Below are 25,040 nucleotides of genomic sequence, written 5' to 3'. Positions count from 1 at the left end.
CTATAAGAATTCCTACGGTATTTTGAAACGCAGCTCTTATCGCCAATTTTTACCAGGGAGAGATGGGCTAATTGCGTCAAACCTTTTACCATGAGCAACGCTGAGCCAACCCGTGAAAAATTAGCGTATTAGAAGCAGATACCACAATAGTACATAGTGCAGCGTTGCAATAATGTGCGACAGCACGGGAAAATAATCGTTACACCAAGTGCTGTGTATGTTGCCTATCTACTAGTGGAAGGAGCACCTTTTTGCATGTATCAAAATAGAATTAAAATAAGCTGCAATTTATACATTTATTCAAACTTGAGGGGCTTGGAGGACAAGGCACATAAGTGCAGTTTCTGCTATTTCGAGAAAACGTGTTTGAAGTTTCAAAATTACATCGATCCTTGGTGGAGAGAAAGTTCAAACTCACTTTTTGAAGCTTAAAAATTGGAATTTGGGAGCGAATGTTTCACAGAATTTTTGTTTCACAGAATGTTTCACAGAAAAATTATGGTGGTTCCGTATCAAACTTAATGATTTCCAAAGTGCACGAATTTCTACACAATTTCTTACAGCCTTTTATAGCCAATTCAATGGCGATAAAGTGTAAAGCCTGGCGATAGGAGCTATAGCCCGGCTGTATACTTTTTTTATCGCTTCGTATAGCCCGGCTATATGATTTTCTCCGCTTTCTACAGCCAGCTATATGATTTTCTATTGCCTTCTTTAGTCGGCTATGAGAACTCCTATGGTATTTTGAAACGCAGCTTCTATCGCCAATTTTTACCAGGGTACCTATGGTTTCCTCACTAAAGAAGGAATTGTTGATGAAGATTCTGAAACACTGTAACGAAGAAGTTCCCTTTTCGCACCCAAGCTTTCATTGCAGTAAACAATAGCTGGACTACATTTTGCAATTAGGAACCATAAATTCCGGCCCGGTATAAAAACAACGAATGTGCCATTAGTTTTCCTATGCACTTAAGTGTTTTTTCAGATGAGCCAGAATTTATAGTTCCAAATTGCAAAATGCAGTCCTACTGAAGTTCTCCTGCTCCCTCTCTCCTCGTTATGATTAACGAGTTCTACTGTCGAACATAGCTCTCAAACTAGCTGATGCCTCGACCTTTTACACCCAACCTTGACCATTTGGAGGCCAATATTAGAGGATAAAAATAACAAGCAGTCAATTAAAAAATACTTCACACTTTTATTGCCTTTTCACTAAATATAACAAGTAACCAGAAAACCTCTCCTCTACCATTCCTGTAAGTGGTAAAAAATAACAAACAGAGAACAAGTAAAAAACTTGAGGATGAATATTTACAATCAGCACTTAATTCTTCGTATCACAGAATATATGAAACATTATTAGTTGAGATTCAGATATTACATAGTTTATATCCTCAAGAGATTTTGAGCAAATATCAGTTAATTTCTTTATGGAACTAGAAATCAACTTTTTCCTTGCGCAGGCAAGGACTTATTCAACAGTGAAACTGGAAAAATACTCTTTTTTGGATTACTGTTTCAAATTTGGACGTATTTCTGCCAAACAGAACTATTTACAGTAAGACATGAGCCCTGAGACCCATAGGAATATTTGCATAGGAGGGCTCACATCATAATGCACATAGTTCCATTTGGCAGAAATGCGTCCATTATAAAACGCTCACTGAAAATAGCTCGAGATTGAAATCAGCAGTTACTGATTACTAAAATCTCTTTTCAAATGGACGGTTACAAATGTAGGTAAATATTGAAAAATAACAACTGTGTAGCGGGGAAAACAAGGCCAAAAAGTTCACAAATTTCAATTAGAGTAGACAATTTTGAGCTCTGATGAGTACTACAAGACTGAGGGGGGAGAGTGTTCACGTAGATGGTGCAAGGATCACACTTTTGTGTCATGCCTCTCGTCATATTCATGACGGCGTTTCGATGCCGTCTCGGATTTTGCAGGATGATAAGTTGGAATCACTAACAAATGTGATCTACTGATGAGGTCTAAAAAGACCCAAAATGTTATAGTAGATCTCTCGGCATGACCTCAGCTTAATATTCCAATGCAAACTGCGTGAGCTGACCACTCCCCCCTCCCTCTCAGTCTTGTTCAGGTACTCATTGGAGCTCAAAATGTTTAAATCTAATTGAAATTTTTGGCCTTGTTTTCTTAGAAAAACAGTTTGGGCCCAGCACTGTTTTACCAACTTATTGCATACAAATTGGGCCACGTTTATTAGTGTTTTTGTCTTGTTTATTGAAAAATAATTAGGTAGGTTACATTGACCGATTATCTAGAATTTATTTTTGTATTGTCTCATTTTTTTTTACTTATTTATTCACAATTTTACGATTTGTAAACTAAGATTAATGAAAAAGTTCGAAATATAAAATAAAATACATTTATAATGTGCAAGAGTTGGTTTCAGATGAAACTGAAGATGACCTACATAATGTTTCACCCTAGGTGATGTTACCAACTTTGTTGGTGGTTCATATACAGTATTTTTGAATTGAACTACAAAAATTAATCTGACAGTTTTCAGTTGGAAAACCAATGATATTTAGTAACATAATAGATAATTGGGTGGGAGTAAAAAAGGATTTGATAAAAAAACTGTTGTTTGAGGACATGCTTGGATTCAACAAGTAAAAAAGTAATACTATAAAAGCCTCATGATGGATAAAAAAAAATCAATCGAAGACAAACAAAGAAAAATCCTTTGAAAAACTAAAAAGAAGTTGAACTTTCAAAAAACTTAACACAAGAATCAGCACAGTGTGGCCTCTTTTCCATCAAAAAGCAAACATAAATCCCAGCAGATGGTTTATCTCTACCCAACTCTTTTGAGGAAAGGGATAAGTATATTCCTAAAACTAGTCAACAAATAAATAAAATTAAGACATGCTAAAAGAGCAGAGGTAAGAACGATTTTTCAGGAGGAAAAAAAAAGAGGCATTATGGTTGAAAATTAACAGATTATGAAGAATACACTCACAAAAGAGCCTTGCACAAAAAGGGCTAAAATTCGCCCGTTTTCGGGCCCTCGAAATTGGGGTCGGTGTGAGGTATTTTTTCATCTATAGGGTGACCCTTTACACATAATAAAATTTCAGATTGAGTATACGCACCGTTTTTGAAATATGGGGGGGCAAAGTCCCCGATTTTTACTCATATTTGCAGGTATTTTATAGTCGAACTTCGGCTGCTACAAGGTACCGGATGTAGATATTGAAGCGCGGTTTGCGGTGATTTGTCAAGCTATTTCTGGATTATTTTTTCACATCTTTTACAAACCCGCAAATGGTTTTTCGGGGGGGGGGGGGGAGCTTTATTCATACTATCATGACCGTTCGTATACGTCTTACTGGCATTAATTGCTTCGTTCTCGACTCCTCTCCACGCCGTAATCATGATGGTATTTTCTGTTAGGAATCTTTCTTCTTCTTTATATTTGACCAATTCTAATGTTGTCTCCCCCTTTTTCCCTTTTTAAACCCCCCCCCCCCCCAATTCTAAACACTCCCTCTCAAGTGTATATTCCTGTGCGGCAGATATGAAGGTGTTATTTGTGGGGAATTATTTTCTGTCTTTATGGTTGATAAACTTTGACCCCACCTATTTCCTCCTTCCCCCCTTTACCCCTGTTTCACCCCCCCCCCATTTCCACCGTACCTTACTCGAAGTTGTCTGCTCCCTCTGCAGCAGAAATGAGGATGTTTCCGGTAACTATTACACTATCCGATAACTATTATACTCTCACAAAAAAAAGTATTCAAGCATGTAAAAAAGAGAAAAGAGGGGGGGGGGCAGTGGAAAGAGGGAATAAGGTAGGAAATATGAACTAGTGAGGGGGGATGGGAAAGAGAAAAAAGGGTGGGGGGTGTCTCCCTTGTATTGAGTTTAAAAAAGTAAAAAATTCTTCGCTGGAAACATCCTCATTTCTGCTGCGGAGGGAGCAGACAACTTCGAGTAAGGTACGGTGGAAATTGGGGGGGGGGGTGAAACAGGGGTAAAGGGGGGAAGGAGGAAATAGGTGGGGTCAAAGTTTATGAACCATAAAGACAGAAAAATAATTCCCCACAAATAACACCTTCATATCTGCCGCACAGGAATATACACTTGAGAGGGAGTGTTTAGAATTGGGGGGGGGGGGAGGTTAAAAAGGGAGAAAGGGGGAGACAACATTAGAATTGGTCAAATATAAAGAAGAAGAAAGATTCCTAACAGAAAATACCATCATGATTACGGCGTGGAGAGGAGTCGAGAACGAAGCAATTAATGCCAGTAAGACGTATACGAACGGTCATGATAATATGAATAAAGCTCCCCCCCCCCCCCCCGAAAAACCATTTGCGGGTTTGTAAAAGATGTGAAAAAATAATCCAGAAATAGCTTGACAAATCACCGCAAACCGCGCTTCAATATCTACATCCGGTACCTTGTAGCAGCCGAAGTTCGACTATAAAATACCTGCAAATATGAGTAAAAATCGGGGACTTTGCCCCCCCATATCTCAAAAACGGTGCGTATACTCAATCTGAAATTTTATTATGTGTAAAGGGTCACCCTATAGATGAAAAAAAACCTCACACCGACCCCAATTTCGAGGGCCCAAAAACGGGCGAATTTGTGCATGGCTCTTTCAAGTTTCAGTGTTGCTTAGTTTCCTATATTAAAACATAAAACATTTGAGAAAAATCGGCGACCTCAATTTTTCAATTTTGTTCCTCCAAATGCACACAATCATTTGGAAGAAAACAATGAATGGTAAATATCTATTCTTCCCTGATATGCTGAGCTTTTCTGTAGCAGGGCAGTAAGTTAAGGGGAAGAAGTTGATTTTAAAAAAGTTGGATTTGTGCCTTTTTCATGATGACAGCGCTATTGAGACTTTAAAAGTACTTGAACTTAAATTATATCACAAAACTGACCCTAGTGTTTCGGTGTTTTTTCAGCCAGATCAAATTTAACTTTTTTCCGTTTGTTAAAAAGAGGGCTCCATTGAAAATGGCAGATGTAACATTACCTTCAAAATTATATTCATGATTTCAACCACTTAAGAAAACAGGAAGAGGTTGAATTACGTTAAGACTTGACCTAGTATCCGAACTGATCAACCAGGTGCAAGAGTCGACAAACTTCAAATCGCAATCTGTTTAAAATGGGTCAGGTTTTTTTTTTTTGGGGGGGGGGGGGGGGTGTTGCACTAGGTGGTTTTAAAATTTCCGAGAAACACCCAGATCCAAAAACTATCATTTGTGGACACTCATGTGATACAGTAAGCTACTAGCAACTGTAAAATGAAAGTTTGCAGTTTTACTACAGTGCTTTTTTATAAGTGTAAAAAAGAAGAAGAAAGAGGGAAAAAAAATTCATATGTTTAAAAAAAAAGAGGAAAAAGGCTCCACACGACTCACATGATAACCTTAGGGAGAGTTTTTCCTTATTTATTACAATTTGTGATTCTTTGTTTGTGTTTTTTGGTGCAATTTAATAAAGATTTACTAAATATAAAGATTTATGTGCGCCCAGTAGTGGAGGATTCTTCAACATGGATTCTATTTTCTATTCTGCCAAGCTAGGGAAAAACGCCGTATAAACCTTTAGGCGTTGCCAAATTTCCTTTCATAAAACGCGATTTTCCTGCTAAATTTATGAATATTTTCCTCCCAATTTTTTAGATAATTTAGTTCACAATTTTACCTAAAGATTCTGAAAATTTAAAGGAAAAATATTCATAACTTTCCTCAAAAATTAACATTTTATCGAAGGAAATTTGGCAACTCTCGAATGTTCATACGGCATTCTTTCTTAGCATGGCAGTATTGTGAGCGCTTTGCTTTGCCGAACATGCTGCCCTCTCATCTTGGTGCTTCAAAATAAGTGTTGTTCATATGTTTAATTAAATAGTGTTTTCGCATATTTAACTGTCTGGATTATTCATTCATTTTGCACTTTCCCACTATACCTTCAAAATTTTCTCATCTCCAATAGGTATGGCTCAAGACCGGGTCTGAAATTATTTTATTGGGAACCTAGGCCATCAGGCAAATTTAGATTCAGGGTCCTATTTAGTTGGGAAGATGTTTAAGGGAGTTCTCCATATTAATAATTCCTTTTAAAGATATTTTCCAATACTAAACCTTAAAAAAAATCAATACCTTCAGGTAAAGTATTATTCAACTTAGCCTTCTCTACATTTTGGTTATAATCACTGAAATCAACATACGCAGGTATTCGTTGATTAGCAGCTGCCGCATTATTTGATCTCGGTGTTGATTCTCCATCTTCGGTTGTTGAGGAGGTTGTTGTATCTTGCGTTGAGACACTTGTATTGTTTGTACTAAGCGTGACTTCTGTAAAATCAAAAATAAAAACAATTTTCTTCTTTACGAAAACGAAACAAATTTATTTTTTGAAGTATTTACATTCTACATACAAATTGGTCTATATAAGACATGGAATTTATCCTTTTGACAAATCTTTCAACTAAAATTATTAGCTTGGTAAAAGAGACCTGGAACTTTCTTGACTGCAAAGAAAAATTTGAGATAATTTCCAGAAATAAGAACACTTGGTAAAAGGCTTAAAATTAAACAGAAAATAAGGAACTGAGATAGTAACAGGGGCTGAGATCTATAAGTCCAGTCCTTCAAACTGATCACTCATTTTAAAGTTGATAAACATTAGAACTTGCGATGCAAAAACACGACAATTCGAATCAACTTCATTGTTTCTAGATGCAATTCCCCCTGAACTAACAATTTCCTCCAACCAAATTTTGATTTCACTTAACTCAGTGATAAGATCGCTTAAAAGCTGTGAGCTAGGAACAGCAAAAATTACAGAGGCGAAACAGTGAATTACTGCAAGACGCACTTTCACCTCTGCGTGGTAACGTAACCACCAAACAAACTCCAAAAGTTCAGCAGCCATTCTAGTTACCTTGGCACAATTGACAGCAGCCATCATGATAATTGCTAGTGTGTTCAAAAAATGAACCAGTAAAAGATTACAATCATCGATATTATTCGCCGAATTATTTTCTTTCTTTCGAAACATGATTTCTTTGTTTTTTAAACTACCTCGAATCAATGGAAAAAAGAAGGATCCGCAAGCTTTAGAATACTCGTTGATCTTAAGTTTCGGAATGATCTTTGGTCGACACTTCCGTCGGGTATTCGCTCTAATTTTTTCACTGATCATACAGCCAACATCCTTTTCTTTTTCCAGAGACTTATTGGTTTCTTTTAAATGTGGACTTGATAACTGTTTAGCCGATTCTGCAAGAATATCCAACATCAAAAGTCGTTGGGCAATTGAGTATCTATTAACAACTTCATGAAACTGTTGACCAATCAGAGTCGCTACTTCGTTTGGGTAAACCATCACTATGGCAACACAGCTTGAAAATCTAGCATCGTCAAATTTCTCGGAATAAAACTGCGCTTCTGAACTGATCAACAGTTGGACTAAGTCTAGAGCGAACGATACATCCTCATTCGGTAACTGAGTTTTAATTAGGTCTTCACAGACATCCACAGCTGCAGACCAAACATCGTAGTCTTTGTCTTCCATCAAAGCTTCTTTTAAGTCCCGTAAGTATTTTGGCTGTTTTTTAACTGACAATTTCACATCATTTGACAAGTCGTAAGGCTCTAAATCGTCATCACTATCTAAAAGCAAGTCACCGTCCACAACATTACCGATAATTTCCGGTTCTTTTCTTTCTTTAAAAGACTCATCATTTACTTTAATGACTGCTTCAAAATGTTTCAACAGATCCTCCATCTCTGGGTCTGTTTTGACTTGAGTGTCAAACACAAATTTGAAGTCTGCCAGAGTTTTCAGCTCTTCCACAATTGCTTTACTTTCATTTTTCATAGTTGTGTAATTGAACTCGAGTTTTTTGATGGAGTCATCTTTAGTTGGTTTCCAAAAATACCCCGTCACTGACTCGGATAAGACCATTCCAATTGCTCGGATCTTTTCATCACTCGAATCCAAATGAAGGGGCACAGCTGATAGCAACTGCCGCTCGATTTCTTTTCGGAAAGATTCATTCGACTGATTGCAACGATATCGAAAATTGATACCGAGCAAGATTAATTTGGAAACATACAAATGCTGCTCAAAAGATGTATGATTCAGAGCGCTTTTGTCACCCCATATTTTAAGTAACTTTACAATCAAATCGTTCAAAACATTCAACTTGTCATTTTTCCCGAGGAAAGAAATATAGTTGGTCAAAATTTGATTGTTTGAGTAATAAGTCATGAAAGGAATCTTGTTCATTAAAACATACGTCCAATTTTGTGAGTCCAGCAATGAGCTTGGCAAAATCTGTACCAATGTGGTGAGATTCGAGACTTTTTGGAGGATTGATATTAGTATCGGTTCGATTGATATTCGATCAAGATGTTTCACCAGTGAATGAATAACATATTGATAGTTGTCATCTTGCACAATCCATTCCTCAAAAACCGTTATCAACATATCTAAGTTGACAGTTCCGTAGTTTGAAACTGTTTTACTGACTACTAAGGATAATGGTTTTTCATCTTCAATTTTGCACAAATTTCTAGCCTCCTTCAAAATTTTGATGGCTTTGATGACATGACAGAATATAATTTTTACAAAATTACTTGGTATACAGTATTTAGGAAGTTTTGTTTCTGCACTATTTGCGATTCTGTTTGGCACTGACACCAAAATTTGAATCATTTCTTTCCATGATATATCATCAAACTCTTTACTGAGAGACTTTAGAATTATTGCGGAGGTAAGGGCTTCAGATTTGACTAATTTTTCGATTATGTCTATAATACTGTCTTGATAAATACTTGGTTTCGTTCCCTTTAAAACGTCACTCAATACGCTCAAAGCCGCTTGAAGAGTGTACGGATTTCCATTTTCCAGAACAAACAGATGCAATACGTTCTTTGAAATGGGTGGCTTGATAAGTCTGACCAACTCGGACAAAATCCTTGGGTAGATGACTTGTGAAAAGTTTAGGTAGCTTTTGGGGAAAACCACAGGGCAGGTCAGGATTTTCACATTGTGGGTAGGAACTAAAGACAAAAGTTTATCAAGGAGAGGATAAATTTTTTTAAGGGAAGCTTTATCGTCCATTGCTGCTAAAGTCGATAATAGTTCTTTACAAAGTTGCTCTAACTCATCTGCTGAAAAAAAAGAAAAAAAAATTGAAACATTAACCCCCAGCAATTGTAACTGCTGCTTTTGGTTCAACACACATCCACACAACTGAAAGGCTGAAAGAGAAGCTGAAAAAATTGTAAAATTTGTTTGGTTGGAAGGACTGAAACATAATTTTATAGAATCTGACTGTAGCTTTAAAAATAATTGAAGAGAGAAAATTCACTCTGTTATTAAGCTTCCTCAGAAGTCCTGTGGACACTTGTAGACAGGGGGCTGGGGGCACCAGGGAAGCGAAAAATTGATGGTTTCTTCTGGATTTTTAAACCAAGATTATCTTTTTACAACAAACCGTTGGAAAGATAAGTTGCTTGAAAGTTTCAATTTTGACTCCTCTAATTACCCCCATTTGAAAACTTTGACGTAATTTGGACCAGTGTCCGAAACTCGCAGGCGCCAACACGTCAAATGCGCCTAAAAAATCGGCCATGGCGCCTAAAAAATGAAAGCTCTGCGCCAACGTGGCCCCTAAAAATTGCCCCCTAAAATCTGGATTTTCACGGGAAGTCACATAAAGAAAGAAAAACAAATCTATTTGAATTGAAAAAAACTCAGAATTTTCAGCACTACTTAGCATCTTCAATGGCGCCTAAAAATTAGGCTTGAAGCGCCACACGGCTCCTAAAACTCAAAGGTGAGTTTCGAACACTCATTTGGACTCAGGAAAAAGATTCTCCACCATACTTAAAAATATCTCATAGATCAAGCTGAGATTGAATACAGCAGATTTTGGGTGAGGTCTTTAGTGTTTGTGAGGGGAAAAAATTAAAAGAAATTGCATCAAGAGAAATTAGAAGTCTGTTTGGCGCAATCCCTTAGGAGTAACTCACGGCAAAACAACTTACCAGCATCTGATTCTGGGTCAGCCCGGGGGTAGTTGGTTATTGTTGGCACAGGATCAAACCGAACATGGGGGCCACCACTGGTCAAGGAACGAGGCATGGGGTAGTTGAAATTCCGAATGAGGAGAGTAATATCATCCCTCTTTCCGCCGGTCAATAAATCACCTTTGCTTGCTTTTGTCATGTAGGTATCATGATGGATTCGAACCACTTTGTCCACTACGGCTTGGGCAACACCTGTCAATGTGGATTGGATCTGGAACTGAAAAAAGAGAACCACAAAAATATTACTTGGAGATGAAAAAGAAATCAATATCATCACGGGAAATACTATTCCCTGCAGAGAATCGAACAAATTAGCAGAGCAAAGGAGAAGAAAATAGCTTGATAATATAATTACACCAAAATATTATGTCTACAGAAGAAAATTGGGTGAAAAATTTTCACATCCAGGTAAGTTTAAAAATTTACAGAAAAGCAATGAGAATACTGGAACAAAAATTCAAAATTACAACCAACAAAAAGGGCTGCTTCTTTAAGCTTTTTTAGGTTCTAAATATTGATGGTGAAACTGCAGAAATGTGTATTTATCTCGGTTCGGGATGTTGCTGATTTTATGTCATACTTTATTTTTACTACTGAATAATTGCTATATAACTACTTATATTATATTATCCATGAAAATTTAAAGCCATGGTGTTGGTTCAGTCTCCTTTTAAAAAATAAAGTGGGAGTGGAGATTTCGAAAGACCGCAACCGCAGGGTCGCTGCAGGATTAAGAAAATGAAATTCCGTGACAATTGAAGATATGCAGATGATTAAAAAGACATAATTTGAAAAAGTTTTCAGGCAAAATTTATTGTTCAGAACGTCAAACCCATCCTGAAAAGCAAATAAAGGCGACTGAACACTTTGTCCCTGACACTTTCGTCACGTTTCCTGACATTTCTAGGTTTTCCCTGACATTTTAAAATTCCTGGACAATTCCTGGTTTTCCCAGTATTTCCGACTGCAGCAACCCTGCCTCTATTGGCAGACAATATTAAGTGGTGTTTTCTAATTCATGAGTTCCATGCATTTTCAAAAGTAACGGATAACTGCGACAAGAATAGTGAGAGAAAAACATGGCATGGGTTACCTGTTCAACAGCCAATAAGGCAAGCTCTTGGTTGACTTGACCGGAACCAGATGCCTCCTCTAAAGACTTGTATAATCCATCAGACATAAGCATCAAAAACCTAGAAGAAACATTGAAAATGTGACAAGCAGAAAAGGAAATAAAATCAATATTTTGCCGAAGGCTTCAATCTAAAAATTTCTCAGTAATATTCTTCATGAGAATTCCTATATTTTTTTCACTTAGGATACCCGTCTAGAATTCTTCGGTACAATAAATGTTTCATCTTCATTGAAAACATTTAATCGTAGAAAAAAAAAAGAAAAAAAATCTGATAATATTCAGACTAAGACACATGAGCTTGATAAAGCAATATTCTGCCGTGCCAAAGAAAAACACTGTATGAAACTTCAGGCATTGCCGAAATTCCTGTGATAAATTACGAATTTTTTTGGAGAGTTGCGAAATTTTTCTTCCAATTTTTCAGATAATTTTACTCACAATTCAATCTAAAATATTTAAGGCAAAATAAGTTTAACATTTTTCCAATATAATTTTTATCACCAGAAATTTGGCAACAATTGAAAGTCCATACAGCGTTTTTCCATTGCACAGCAGTATTCCTGGCTGGAAGCAGTAATGACTAATACCATGATTTAGATCACTTGAAGCTTCATGAAGTTGCTGTAACATCATTCATTACATCTTATAGATGGAACAATTGCAAAAACAGGTACCTTGTTTCGCAACGCATGATTACTTTTTAAATGAAAAACCATTCAGCATTATTTCCTAAAAACTCCTATAATTTTTCTCCTCTGAGAAAGAATACTCGGTAAAAAATTTGGGCAACAGTGTTGGTTTGAGCTCTTATGATAAAATAAAATCAGGGCGGGATTTTGAAACTTCAAAAACGAGATGCACACCTAAGCTGTTTCACTGTCAATGTTATATTACATGCGCTGATGAAAGGTTTAAGCAGTTGAACACTTCAGTGAAAATAAATTTTCAAAGCCTGATTGTTGCTTCACAATCCACTGTTCCTTGGTTATAGGCACTTTTGTGACTAAATAAATCACAGAATTTGGAGCCATAATAACTACCAAAAAGAGAGAGAAAAACACCAGAATTTTGAAACTGTAGAATGGGCCTGTTGCAAACTTTTGCTAGAGCAAAACTAAGAGTTGTTTCTTATGGATAATGCCTCAAAAATCACGATGAGCGCATCGGCAAAGTCTGAAATGCACTCATAACTTTGCAATCTGCGTAAGAGATTTGTGGTTTCTTGAGCTTCCCGCTACAAAAACGATACTACGGCACAGGTTAACATTTTGTTAGAGGAGTCGTTCCATCATCGGCAATATTCATCATGGCCGACGCCAATCCGCCAAAACACATGTGATGGAACGAGATAACACCTGAGCAGGATTAGACCAGATAACAATCGGCGTGTATAAGTTCATATTTTCCTCGCCCGCCTTGATTGAACTTGAACTCTCGTCGAATTACGCACGGAACTGCAGAGGCATCGGCCATGATAAATATTGCCGACGATGGAGCAACTCTTCTAACAGAATGTTCACCTGTGCCATAGTATCGTTTTTGAAGCGGGAAACTCAAAAAAACGCAAATTTCTTACGCAGATTGTGAAGTTATGAGTGCATTTCAGACTTTGCCGATGCGCCCATCGGCATTTTTGAGGCATTATCTATAGGAAACAACTCTTATTTTTGCTCTAGCGAAAGTTTGCAACAGGCTCATTATAGCAGATATGCAAGCAGTCAAGGGACACTTCTACATCGAGATTACTTCAACAACAAACCTGCAGGATTCATCAAGAGGGATTGTCTCGTGGATTTCTGGGTCCGCTAAAACTGGTTCAGAGATTGCAGGAGATAAATCCTCGAATTCTTTGTAGCCACCTTTGACCAAGTAGTTTCCAAGGCACCGTGTGTTTTCTTGATTGCCAAGTCGCATTCCTGCTGGATTAATCTTTCTTTAGAATAGTTCTTGATTAGGTTAATAGAAATTTTTCGAATCAAATTTTTTTCATAAAAATCGAAGACCCCAAAGATTTTTCTCGAGGCCTTCTACTTACTAAAATTAAAAACTTTTTAATACTTTTCAAATTATTTCAAAATATTTTTAGGGATTTCGAGGAGCATATTTATCATACCTATTTAAGGCCTTGAAACATATTTTTGAGTTGTGCCAACTTGGCAAAAATGCACTTACCAAAGCCAACAGCAACCCTACCCTCCCCCTCCCACTAAATGCACGTTTCTTGCTCCTAAAACCTTTGTGTCAATAGTATGGTGAAGGAGTTTTAAGACAATGTACCTTGCATTCTCATTTTTTGCTTTGACAATTGTATTCCTTCGTTTAAACTGGTGATATTTTTGTTGCAGGTTGACAGGCTTTGGGCAAGGTACTACATCAACTATGTATTACATATTTCTCTTTATATTTTCCATTCTAACGATGAGATATTCAAAGGAGTAGATATGTCTGAAGTAGGGGTATAGAGCTCTGACTTAAATGACCATTTGCATTCTGATTCACCTGTGCGGATCTGGACCGTACAGTTTACTTCGGACAATATCCGACTTGAGTTTCACATTTTTTAGTTTTGCTTTTTTATTTCTTCCTATCTGTTTCTGCAGGTTTCCTTATAAATACCAGGCAGTCGTGCTCTTTAAACTCTAAAGTTCTTATTTTTGTATTTTTGACTCATATCAAGTGACAGCTTCAAAGGTGCAGAGAGTTTTTTGCGTTCACACTTTTTAAGGCAACCTTCACATTTTTAGAGACTGCCTTCTTATTGCTGTCCGTGTAAGATTGCGCACTTCACTATTTTTTTTGCATGAGAGAGTTAGTTAGTTAATATAAATTTAAGACATTCAGCGTCTCAGGCTATTAACGTCTTTACAGATAATTTTGAAAATGGGGAGTATAAACGAAAATTTAGATTTTTAAATTAAGAGAGGTGAAGAGTTTTAGAATTTTGGTGGTAATATTGGGTTCATCGCATGTAAGAGGGTTTGTATTTCTGTTGATTGTAGTGGGCCTCATGCAGTTTTCTGTGTCGATGCGCTTAGTGGTTTTCTTCTCAAGAAATAACAGATTTAATGGTTCCCATCACATAGGTCCCTCCTTAATGTGCGCCTTCACATGTCTCCTGCGATCGATAGATCCAGCATTTTCTGCAACTTTGACAGCAGCTTCTAGTCCGACTTGGTTGCAAAATCTTTCAAATCATTAATCTCAAACCTGACACAACTTACTCTCTTTCTCCATGCTTCACATGGTTAATAGATTTGGATCCTTAGAGATTTCTGATCCCTAGAATCTTCGCAATGAAAAAACTAACAGTTTATTTTTACCTTTAAGTTTATCCAGAGATAATCCCAATTGAGCTAGTCGAAGAACTTCATCCTGATTTGATAAATCGTGATCAACTGACAGTTGGACTACTTTGAGTACACCATTTGGGTCTGTTTTACAAAGAAGGGCTCTGGAATCACCAACATTTGCCACAAACAACTTGTTATTGTGAACGAGAGCAGCCACAGCCGTTGTTCCACAGGATAGCTCTGTGTTGATAGAATTGAGTTTCTCTACCTAATGCACAAACAAAAATTCCAATTATATATTCTGTATTAATGCAAATCTTACTACATACCTAAAAATTCTACAAAATTAACCTTAACAGGTTTCAAGCTGTCCCTCAAAACACCTTGATCCTGTCCCATTTGGGACAGTAGGATTAAAGCAAATGTTGACTGAACATTGACTAAGTAATATTTGGAGCAGATAAACTATGCACAAAGTCGGCACGGACTAAAAATTGACAAATATTTGATATTTTGATTTAAAATTCAGTTAGATGATTGATCTTATAATTTTCAACTTAAAATGTGCATAAAGACAGAAAGTTTTTTGCCAGATACGGAATTTTTTGAGGAAATTCGGCTTGTTCCCTACTTATTAGTGGGGTCTTAGGAACTCTAAATTTTGAATGAAATCTTTAAAATCAATTACGGTGTGATACAGAATACCTCTCTTCAAGACATAAATTGGTGAAATTTTTGTGGCCACGTACTTTTGACTCCATTTTTGGGCTAATGAACTTCAAAATTTAAAAATACACTCATGAGGCATAGATCTACCTCCTGTTGGTACAAGTTGTTGAATTAACGTGAGTGAAACTCGTAATCAGGCATGTATCAATACACAAAACTTTTCATCCTTGATTCACCTTTGAGCATCCCACTTGATTTGAACAATGCAGAATGAATTTTCTGAAGAATTTTAGGAGCAAAAAGGTGTGCTTGGCTTTGAAACAACACAGTAAGTTCGTATTTCACCCATGCTTGAATGTGGCATGGTCTGAAAAGAATAAAGTCAAGAAACGAGATAGAGGGCGCAAAATGGACAAATTAAAAATTTATGAGAAATACTTTACCACTCGGGGATATTTTTGATATGCTTCATAAGAGGTTAGACCATCAGGGATCTCAAAAATTAGACTTGTTTTCTCTGCTACTAAGTCATCCATAGTTTCCATGTAGCTCTTCTCGACTGAGTTAAAAGCTTGCCTGAAAAGAAAGCATTAGAAAACTTAATCCCTAAGTCAGTTGAAATTTGAAAGAGAAAAAATGGACCATGATCAACAATTATTTCTTTTTCTACCTCAAATATCAACAGCATGAACTATGGTCGTTTCAAATGAACTGATCCATCGCTTCGATCAGATATGAATATTCAACACCTCTTGGCGCTAGACTTAAATCGCTGAATGTTTACAAAAATTTATACTTTTGAATTCCTTCTGCCTGGTAAAAGTTTGCCACCATATGGATACTTGTGGTAGAGACCCACAACATTTTTGGACAAGGTATTACATTTTAATCAATACTTAGGTTGAAACCACTTTTATCAAAGAATATTCTTGCGATCAAAGTCATTGAGGAGTTTGGAGGGCCAGGCGCATGAGTGCAGTTCTTGCTATTTTGAGAAATACGTGATTGAAGCTTCCACATTACATGGATTCTTATGGCGGAAAAAAAAATTCAAAATGACTTGTTGATGCTTAAAAGCTGGAAGTAGGCAGCGAATTTTTCATAGAATGTACATTAAGACTAATTTTACTTGAATGAATATCATATTAATATCTCAATTTTTTCAAAAATTGCACTTAAGTATGCGCCTTGTTCTCCAAGCTCCTCGATTGTTCTTAAGAAGGGAAGAACAGAGAATGATAGTTTGCTTCAACAGAGAGAAAACAGTTGCCAAACTTTAAGATGGCACTTCTAAAACTTATGAAGTTTGTTTCGTCAGTGCAATAAGGAAAAAATTGCCGTTCATGCGAAAAACGATTACTTCAATGACTAGACAAAGCATTAGCACCTCAAAATCTCCTGTACATCAGCATCAGATCTCGCATCTTCCAACTGACCCAGGAGCAACTCAGCTGCCATCCTTTGCAAGGCAAACTCAGCAGCAGAGACACCTTCATGTCCGTCAAACACACAATATAATGATGTATTCTCATCCGAGCGGCAGTGGAAACACTGGTCCTCAAAAGGATGTTCTTCTCGTCTGTGACCATCCTCCTGGTAGATTTGATTGGTTGAAAACCCAGCTCCTAGAATGAAAAATCAGTTCCGTATGAATACTTATGGTTATGTTCTCCAGTTTGTGAGAAAAAAATCGTGTGAGTTGACACTTTCGCATGTCCTCTTCGCTTAAAGGTCTATCATCCTAAGAGAAACGGCATAGTAATGGGACTGCTATCATGACCATGAAGAGTCTATCTGCATTGGAATGAGTACAAAAACAATAATGCGACTCTTACGTTGTCTTCCATCCCTACTGATTGTTCACTTTCCCTCGGTACGCTCTGCTGTGCTAACGCTTCGACTTACCTAGAGCGACAACATGCGGCTATGATTCAAATTGTAGTGAGCTATAATCTTTAAAACACCAATGATTTTTAGGATGTGTGACCAGAACCTACCTGAGTTTCTGCAGACAGGCAGGTCATCCGTCCAACTGGTCTGCGAGGAAAGTGTCGGGGGAACACCGAGACGAGAAGAGGAAGGCATCATTGAATAGTAATAGTTTGAATCATTGATTACTACTCTTCCAAATGTTCCTAATTCCAGATGAGATTAACCATCTCCTACATAATTTATATGACACTTAACAACCACAACATTCTGAAGACTTAAAAAAACACATTCGTCTATCCGTCAATTCGACGTGTTTTTAATTTTTTATTGTTTAGGGATTTGAAGGGATTTTTCCCATGTGGGATTTCTCTTTGCAATGATGCTAATATAGCCTTCTGAAATATCTCCACAAATTCCCCAAAATGTCTTCAATATTCATGGCTTTTAAACCTAATATGGATTTGAAAAATCATGGCTTTTAGTTTATAAGACCACTTATCAGCAGAAATTTTTTTAAACTCAACAAATTCATCATTTCCTTTAGGTTTTCATCACTTTCATCTCTACACCCTTTTCACCTTTGGACTCGCAGGAGTGGTAGTCCCTCCGCCGCTGGAACCTAACCTCAAACGTCCACTTATTGTGTCCAGGTAAGGTTCACTTCTCCTAATTTTCCTTTTAAAAATCACGTTTTATTTGTTTTATTCATCCAAAGTTCGGCCCTCCTTTCAATTTTGAACTCCCAGCTATTCAAATTTCCGATTAATGACGAATCCCTCCCGTGTTTGCTGGTTTAGGTGTTCACGTCAGCACGTGCACCCGTTGTCCACGTTCTGTCACGTGAAAGCCATTTTGCCGCGGCTTCCACCTACTGACTCTTGCAATATCCCCTGATTTGGATAGATTTTCACCCATTTTATCCTCCTCTTCCATCATCTTTATCCTATGAGTTCCATCACCCCACACCAAGTCTCCACTTGAGGTCACCGACAAAGACCACTATTCTGTCACTGGGAAGGGCAGTTTTAGGCTCTCTGTATACCCTGGGGTATCATGAGCCCACGTATCGTTTTCCCTTCAAATCTTTCGATTCGCCTAACTGAAGTGCAAAGTCGAGTGTTTCAGTTCAGATTTTACATGCATTTTCAAATTGAGTAAAGCGATAGGTCAAGATAACTTTTGTTCGTTCATCGTTGCCACCTGCGTAACTGGAATTGACTTGACATGACCCTAATCAAAAAATGCATTGTATCATTTAGATCGAAAATGCCTCCTAAGTAGAAAACCAAATTGGACGCAGAACCGAAGTGGCTTTTCCTCCCCTGAACAATATTTTTCCACTTCCTTAATCTTAAATATCGCCAACTTCTCAGGGTGGTTCAGCGAGAACTCCCGACTGGAATTACAACAACCAACACTGTCATATCCAACTGCCAGTTTCAGTGTGTGTTCAATCTGTGGTCCGCAACTTTGGGAGTTGCAAATTCCACGTACTCGCTGATGTGTAGCTAGGAAATTTTTCCACACTAGGACTTCTAAGATTTATGTTAGGTCCTGTGAGGATGCTTTCTCCTTCTAAACTTATCTAAGTATTTGGGAGTAATATATTGGCAAGCTTAAATAAATGCACAGAATTTAAAGTTTGTAAATTTTCCTCTTTTTTTCTGCGTAATGGAAAGTCAAGTGCATCTCTTATGAAACCCCATGCCAATCTGTCTGCACCAATACCATACGTGTCTCCCCATCCTGTATCATTCAAATATACAAGCAATCATTTATTTTATGTTTCTCTTTCATTTCAGTTCTTAAACGTCACATTAGACATCCCTACGCCACAAGATGGGTAAGGAGGACCGGACAACCTGGAAAGCCAAGTACTTCTCCAAATTAGTTGTAAGTACATCAGACTATTTTACATACCTCCTCATAGAATCCTTTGTATCTTTCTCTTTACACTAGGAAGCTGCAAGCCTGCAGCATCTCATAATCGGCATAATATTGCCCTTAACTTCTAATACCGGACAATATATACGCCAAATGCCACAACACATTTTAACCTACACCAGTAGTTCGGCAACCACAACAAAATTAATAAATTTGTTTAGGTATTACTCTTCGCTGAGAATAAAACAGTAAGTATCAATGTATAAAATTGGTAAATGAAGTACACAATAATAACACAGCTCATTACCCCTTAAGAAACCTTGTGTTGTGTGGTGCAAACAAAAGTAAATGGAACATGAAAATTACACAAATCACAGTCAAGTTTCTTAGGTTGGCGTAGAACAGAAATCATGATAATATTGTTTGACGAAAAATAAAGTCTAAAAAGGGATTACAGAAACGAAAATGTAGGTAATAAACAGAACTTCTCATGCATTCAAACCTGCCTCACTTCCTCAGGTTATGCCAGAAACTATGTACCTCTAAAACCGATGGGGTATTTTTAATTAACTATTCTCTTTCATATCTCAAATTTTCAGTTCATCGCTAGGGCACACCTTACCAAGAAATTAATATCTAAAACTAAAGCAGCCTTTTTAACAACCTTCCCTGTTTTTCACAATCAGCTCTTTTCATTATGAATTACACTATTGAAATAATAGAGAATTTGTCTGGCTTCAAATATTTATAATTACTGCTCGCACCCCTTTCTAATGTTCTATGTTTCAAATGGTCCACACTCCAGCACAGTGACATGTCACATAATTTGCCATCTTGGTTGATTATCAGCTGAAAGCGAAAATCCTTCAGATACCCTTAAACCAACAATTTTGTTCTAAATTTTTTAGTCTAGCAGTTTAAATTAATGAGGATCATCTATTTTGAATGATAAGTGCTACTCTGAAGCTACTTTTGCCAGAGCATCAGATCTTATCCCCAGCTTTGAGAATGACTGAAGATTTGGGGTCCAAAAAGGATAAGTTTTTCCATGGCAACAAAGTATCATCTCATGTTCATTACATCCTGTGTAGCCTCTAATGATAATCGACGGTGAAACTACCAGACCACGTTTCTTGTTTGCGGTGTCGAAAATCTCCACTCACATTTTATTTTTTTGAAGGAGATCAAATCAATATCATTCCTTATAATTTTCACAGATTTTTCTCCGCACAAAGAGGAAAAATCATGGAAGTTTTCACGAATTTACGTTGAGTAGTTTTCTATTTAAAAAATAAAGTATAACAGGAAGTCTGCGACGTCGCAAACCGAGATACGTGGTTTGGTAGTTTCACCGTCGTAATGATATTTATTCTTGAAACCACTGACCTGAATTTGTAACCAATATGTTTCTGTTCTGTGCAGCAATACTTGGAAGAATACCCAAAATGTTTCATTGTGGGCGCAAACAATGTCGGCTCAACACAGTTCCAAAAGATCCGTGTGTCACTCCGAGGAACTGCCATCGTCCTCATGGGGAAGAACACTATGATGAGGAAAGCTATCCGTGGTCACATTGAACACAACCCAGCTCTTGAAAAGTAAGTTGCTAAACATTCTTGCATCATTACCTACTTGTTTCATTTCCCATTTTTCAATCTCGTACGTACTTGGAATTGAATCTGCTCAACCTTTGCTTTTAAGTTAACCAGTATTGGGTTCTTTATTGTTTGGGTTTCTAAATTCTAAGGTGAATGGTCTTATTTAATACACTCTGCATTGCGCCCACAAAGAAAAATAAATCCGGCATTCAATGCTTCTAAATATTCGGCTTTAAAGCGTAAATAAATATGCGCGGGTATCAGAAATATTCCTCAAAACTGCGATTTTGTCTGGAAGAAATCCAATCCTGCTGAGTCGCGACAATTTAATAATTTCTAACATTCCGAGCAATACTGTAACGATAATTTTAATTTCTCAGAAGTAGAGGAAAAACCACTTAGGCTCCTAAATTTTTATAATGCTGGCCACGATGGCTCCTAAAGGTTTTGACGAGATTCAAACGCTGATTGAAAACAAGTCATTCGGTTTAATTTGATTTTTGAATTTTCATTAATGAGGTAGGAAGACCGATTGATTTTAGGGGAAGGCTCCTAACTTACTTTACCCATGAGCCAATTTGGAAATAATGTGTTTCCCTCTCAATCCAATTAAATCTTCAACCGCTCATCCTGGGATTTTGCTTGGTTACAGATTACTGCCTCATATTGTTGGCAATGTTGGTTTCGTGTTCACGCGTCAAGACCTTGTTGAAGTCCGTGACAAGCTTCTCGAGAACAAAGTGCAAGCCCCTGCCAGAGCTGGAGCCATTGCTCCTGCCCCTGTCGTCATCCCCGCTCAAAACACCGGTCTTGGTCCGGAAAAGACTTCTTTCTTCCAGGCTCTTTCCATCCCCACCAAGATCTCCAAGGGAACGATTGAAATTGTGGTAAGTATTCATTCTTTTTAAATCCAGATGCAAAAGTCACCGAAAGCACACTTCCTTTTGTAGATAAGGAGAAACACTGCAAAATCATTACAGGGTTACCAAGGTTATGGTTCGTCAATCTGCGTGCAGTTGCATGCTGCATTCGTTGTCCGAACAGCAAGAGTATAGTCTTATTGAAGGACTCAATATCTTCCTCTTAATTTGAACTATATTAATTATCAACCTAAAAGATTCTAACCAGCATTATGTGCTTCGTGTTCATCAAGAAATGCTATGCTTGCTGAAACATGACAAATGTTAATCTTTCCCTTTTGGAAAATCATTTAAGACTTCTTAGAGCTGTGTTCATCAAGAAATGCTATGCTTGCATAAGCAAGACAAATGTTAATTTTTGCCTCTCAGAAAATCATTTAAATCTTCCAAAAGCTAATTGAAGGGAGCTTAATGATTCCTAGAGTTTTTCACTTAAATGTATCAACAGTGGCAGGGATTTTTATTTGGGGTTGGATGTTGTCACTTTATATTTTAAAGAGTTGAAAACATCGGCTGCCGCTAATTTCTTTAAATTTCAACTTTTTCATTAGCATTAGAATAAGGAATCAAGGTCTAATTTAATGTTGCTATCTAATTTCATCCTATTGTTTTCTTTCTCTCCCAGAGCGATGTCCACATTTTAAAAGAAGGTGACAAAGTAGGTCCCAGCGAAGCAACTCTACTCAACATGTTGAACATCTCTCCGTTTTCGTACGGTTTAGTTGTTCATCAGGTCTACGATTCTGGTACTGTTTTCGAACCCAGAGTTTTGGATATCAAACCAGAAGATCTTCGTGTTAAATTCTTGGAGGTAAGAATGTCATACTAACATGATGGGGAATACCATTTTTAATAAACTCCGTACCATCCTAATGTCTTAGCTAGAAGAATATTTTAAAAAAAAAAATTGTGGAATGAATTTTGAAAGTCCTTAAATGAAATGGATGAATGAATTAATGTAAAGTGGATCAATCATTCTCTTTCCTAATCGTTTTGACTCTGAAAAGCTAGATTCTAAATTATTTCATGGCAGAAAATCATATGAGAAATAAAATGTATTTCATTTGGAATAAGTGAATTGACCAGAAAGAAGCTGCCAATATTTTTTTGCTCAGTTGTATCTCTGTCCAATTCTGTCTGTTTATTAATCAATTTCTTTACCGGAACTGTCAATAAAATGAAGTCTCTAACAAATGCTAAGCATCAACTATGCCTTTTGCATGCGTCATTGAAAGCGTTATCACATATTAGGTACGGTAAAAGATTAAGTTGGTTTTTGAAGATTGAATCTTCTTTATCCTGCAAGTATTAGTTTGGTTATCAGCTAATTGAGATTCAATAATGCGCCCTCTAATTTTCAGGGAGTCGCGAGAGTTGCTGCAACTTGTCTCAAGATTGGATATCCGACCATTGTCTCTGTGCCTCACAGCATTGTCAACGGATTCAAGAATCTGTTGGCCGTTGCTGCGGCTACTGAGATTACATTCAAGGAAGCTGAGACTGTGAAGGAGTTCTTGAAGGTAGGTTAATTTCAATATTTAAAGCAGAAATAATTCTATGAGGTAATTATGAAGAAGAAAGAAGAAATGGAAAAAAATAATTTTTGTGCAAAGCAGAAATCCTTCATTGTCGCCATCTTTATTTCTATCTAGATCTAGGTACTCTCTATCCATCTATCATTGTACCCACTATTTAACAATTAATTCAGATGTGATTGTTAGCCTTTACAAAGGAAAGACTTTAGCAATGGCCCAAATCTTGGGACATTATCTCTACTGTACTGAAAAATGCGGATATTTGGTGTGAAAAGCTCAACTTTTGAAATTTTGGTACAGAAATACGGAATCTTACCAATTTTCTGTGAAAAGGTACGAATATACCAGTTTTATGGGAAGAACCTTAGCATGAAGTCTCAACAGTTCTTAACATAGCCCAAAATCAAACTTTTCTTTCAGAGTCTTTTGAAACTGTTAATAAGTAAGTTGTATTAAATTTTCTAAGTCAGTTTTTGTCGGCTCATAATTACTACAGCTAAAATTGAATGCACCGAGAATTAGTTGTCAAGTTTGTATTCTAAGAAGCAAATCCTGCGGATGAAATTTCTTCAGAGTCGCAAGTATTGTTGCAATTTTACAAAACTTTCAACTTATCATCGCCAAAAAAATCACGGCTATCAATGGAGCTCTTGGGCGTGGCAGGAATTATCGATTTAATTACTGATTTCACTAGAAACACGATGGTAACACTAGTTTTCTCTCTCAAAAGAAGCTTGCAATGTTGAGGCCGTAATGGAGGGGATATCCCGCGCTACCCTGAGAGAGCACCTTCATATGAAGACAAACTCGCTATGCAAAGACAGGGAGCAAATACATTAAAAGGGTTGCCTTTTTATTTGGGGACTCAAAAACTGAAAACACGGCAACCCTGCCAATGTATTTGCTCCCCATCTTTGCATGGAGAGTTTGACTAAATATAGAGGTGGACTCTCAAGGTAGCGTGGGATATCCCCTTCATCATGGCCTCAACTTTGAAAGCTTTCTTTAAGCTTAGGAGTTGATTTTAGAAAAAACCAGTGGCATCACAGTGTTTCTTACGAAATTTTACTTAGGAATCAGTGCATAAACCGCAAATTCCTGACACATCCAAGAGCTTTGTCAACTGAGGTGGAAAAGTGAACATTGCTATGATCAATGTGATGAATGTCATCAGAAAAGAAAGACTTCTTTAAAGTTTGATTGTACTTTTATCTGTAGGTTTCTATGCGAGTCAAATTTAAAGTCATGTCGGTATTTTAATTGATGAGTGATTATTTCTTTTTCAGGATCCCAGCAAGTTTGCTGTTGCCGCAGCACCAGCTGCAGCTGCCGCCGCTGCCCCAGAGGCCAAAAAAGAAGAGAAGAAAGAGGAAAGCGAAAGTGAGGATGATGACATGGGCTTCGGTCTCTTTGACTAGATTCTACACTCTTGACTTAACTTCTGACGCTTCTTTTTTGACTGTGAAGAGCCAGACTTTTTATTATTAAAGTATTTTTTTTACAACATTTTACTCGAATTATTTTTATCTCCAAGTCACGATCACTCAAATCATTGGCAATTCACATTAAACGAATCAGTCATTGTTTTAAAATTAATATTTTGAGAAGTATCAATCAGAATCGAAGGTAAATCGATCGTGATATAATTAGGAAATATTTCAGGTGGTGTTGCATGTCAAAGAATTGTTTCAACCCCCTGTATTGTATTAAACCCAAGCAATTTTCCCTACTTTCTGATTGTTATTTGTCATAATATTTTTATTCTGACCACTAATAAGTTACCTTCAGATAGGTCCTAACTCCAATAAACCATCTAGCTTTGAAAGTTATAATGGAAGAAGAAACTTCAGGCTTTAGCATTTTTGAATCACAAGCCTTTTTGTAAGTGAACAGTTCAGTAGATGTCTGTCTTGTCAAATTCCTTCAAGTCTATGTCTTCTCCTTTGATGAATTTGTTTTTCTTCATCGTGTCTAGAAAG

The 25,040-nt window shown here is 37.1% G+C and overlaps 2 protein-coding genes across 3 annotated transcripts; one reads left to right on the top strand and one right to left on the bottom strand.

Moving 5' to 3' along the window:
- Window positions 1-6,375: 6,375 nt before the first annotated feature.
- LOC109031741 (telomere length regulation protein TEL2 homolog) lies at window positions 6,376-17,473 on the bottom strand. 2 transcript variants are annotated; one of them, XM_019043459.2, is made up of 8 exons: window positions 17,190-17,473; window positions 16,580-16,817; window positions 15,636-15,768; window positions 14,554-14,791; window positions 12,993-13,152; window positions 11,192-11,291; window positions 10,057-10,315; window positions 6,376-9,177 (listed from the first exon to the last, which is right to left on the bottom strand). In XM_019043459.2, exons 1-8 carry the CDS (start codon window positions 17,278-17,280, stop codon window positions 6,632-6,634), a joined length of 3,765 nt encoding a protein of 1,254 aa, XP_018899004.2. In that variant the 5' UTR covers window positions 17,281-17,473; the 3' UTR covers window positions 6,376-6,631. The 2 variants fall into 2 exon arrangements, with proteins under 2 accessions (XP_018899004.2, XP_018899006.2); XM_019043461.2 differs by having other exon boundaries at window positions 12,993-13,149.
- A 187-nt stretch (window positions 17,474-17,660) lies between these two features.
- RpLP0 (ribosomal protein LP0) lies at window positions 17,661-24,567 on the top strand. Its single transcript, XM_019043462.2, has 7 exons — window positions 17,661-17,774; window positions 18,927-19,017; window positions 20,431-20,606; window positions 21,259-21,493; window positions 22,152-22,337; window positions 22,888-23,046; window positions 24,348-24,567. Exons 2-7 carry the CDS (start codon window positions 18,964-18,966, stop codon window positions 24,477-24,479), a joined length of 942 nt encoding a protein of 313 aa, XP_018899007.1. The 5' UTR covers window positions 17,661-17,774; window positions 18,927-18,963; the 3' UTR covers window positions 24,480-24,567.
- The last annotated feature ends 473 nt before the right edge of the window (window positions 24,568-25,040 follow it).

Source organism: Bemisia tabaci, chromosome 9 (genome assembly GCF_918797505.1).
Source record: "Bemisia tabaci chromosome 9, PGI_BMITA_v3".
NCBI classification, from domain to species: Eukaryota; Metazoa; Arthropoda; class Insecta; order Hemiptera; family Aleyrodidae; genus Bemisia; species Bemisia tabaci.
This window is presented reverse-complemented; position numbering and strand designations above follow the sequence as displayed.

What these genes read in the sequence shown, in the direction of transcription:
- LOC109031741 (XM_019043459.2), bottom strand. Translation starts at nt 17,280, where the DNA reads ATGATGCCTTCCTCTTCTCGTCTCGGTGTTCCCCCGACACTTTCCTCG. An exon ending in GCCTGTCTGCAGAAACTCAG is followed by an intron (nt 16,818 to 17,189) that starts GTAGGTTCTGGT and finishes TTTTCATTCTAG; the next exon opens with GAGCTGGGTTTTCAACCAAT. An exon ending in ATCTCTGGATAAACTTAAAG is followed by an intron (nt 13,153 to 14,553) that starts GTAAAAATAAAC and finishes AGATTAATCCAG; the next exon opens with CAGGAATGCGACTTGGCAAT.
- RpLP0 (XM_019043462.2), top strand. Translation starts at nt 18,964, where the DNA reads ATGGGTAAGGAGGACCGGACAACCTGGAAAGCCAAGTACTTCTCCAAA. An exon ending in AGTACTTCTCCAAATTAGTT is followed by an intron (nt 19,018 to 20,430) that starts GTAAGTACATCA and finishes TGTTCTGTGCAG; the next exon opens with CAATACTTGGAAGAATACCC. An exon ending in CTGTGAAGGAGTTCTTGAAG is followed by an intron (nt 23,047 to 24,347) that starts GTAGGTTAATTT and finishes TTTCTTTTTCAG; the next exon opens with GATCCCAGCAAGTTTGCTGT.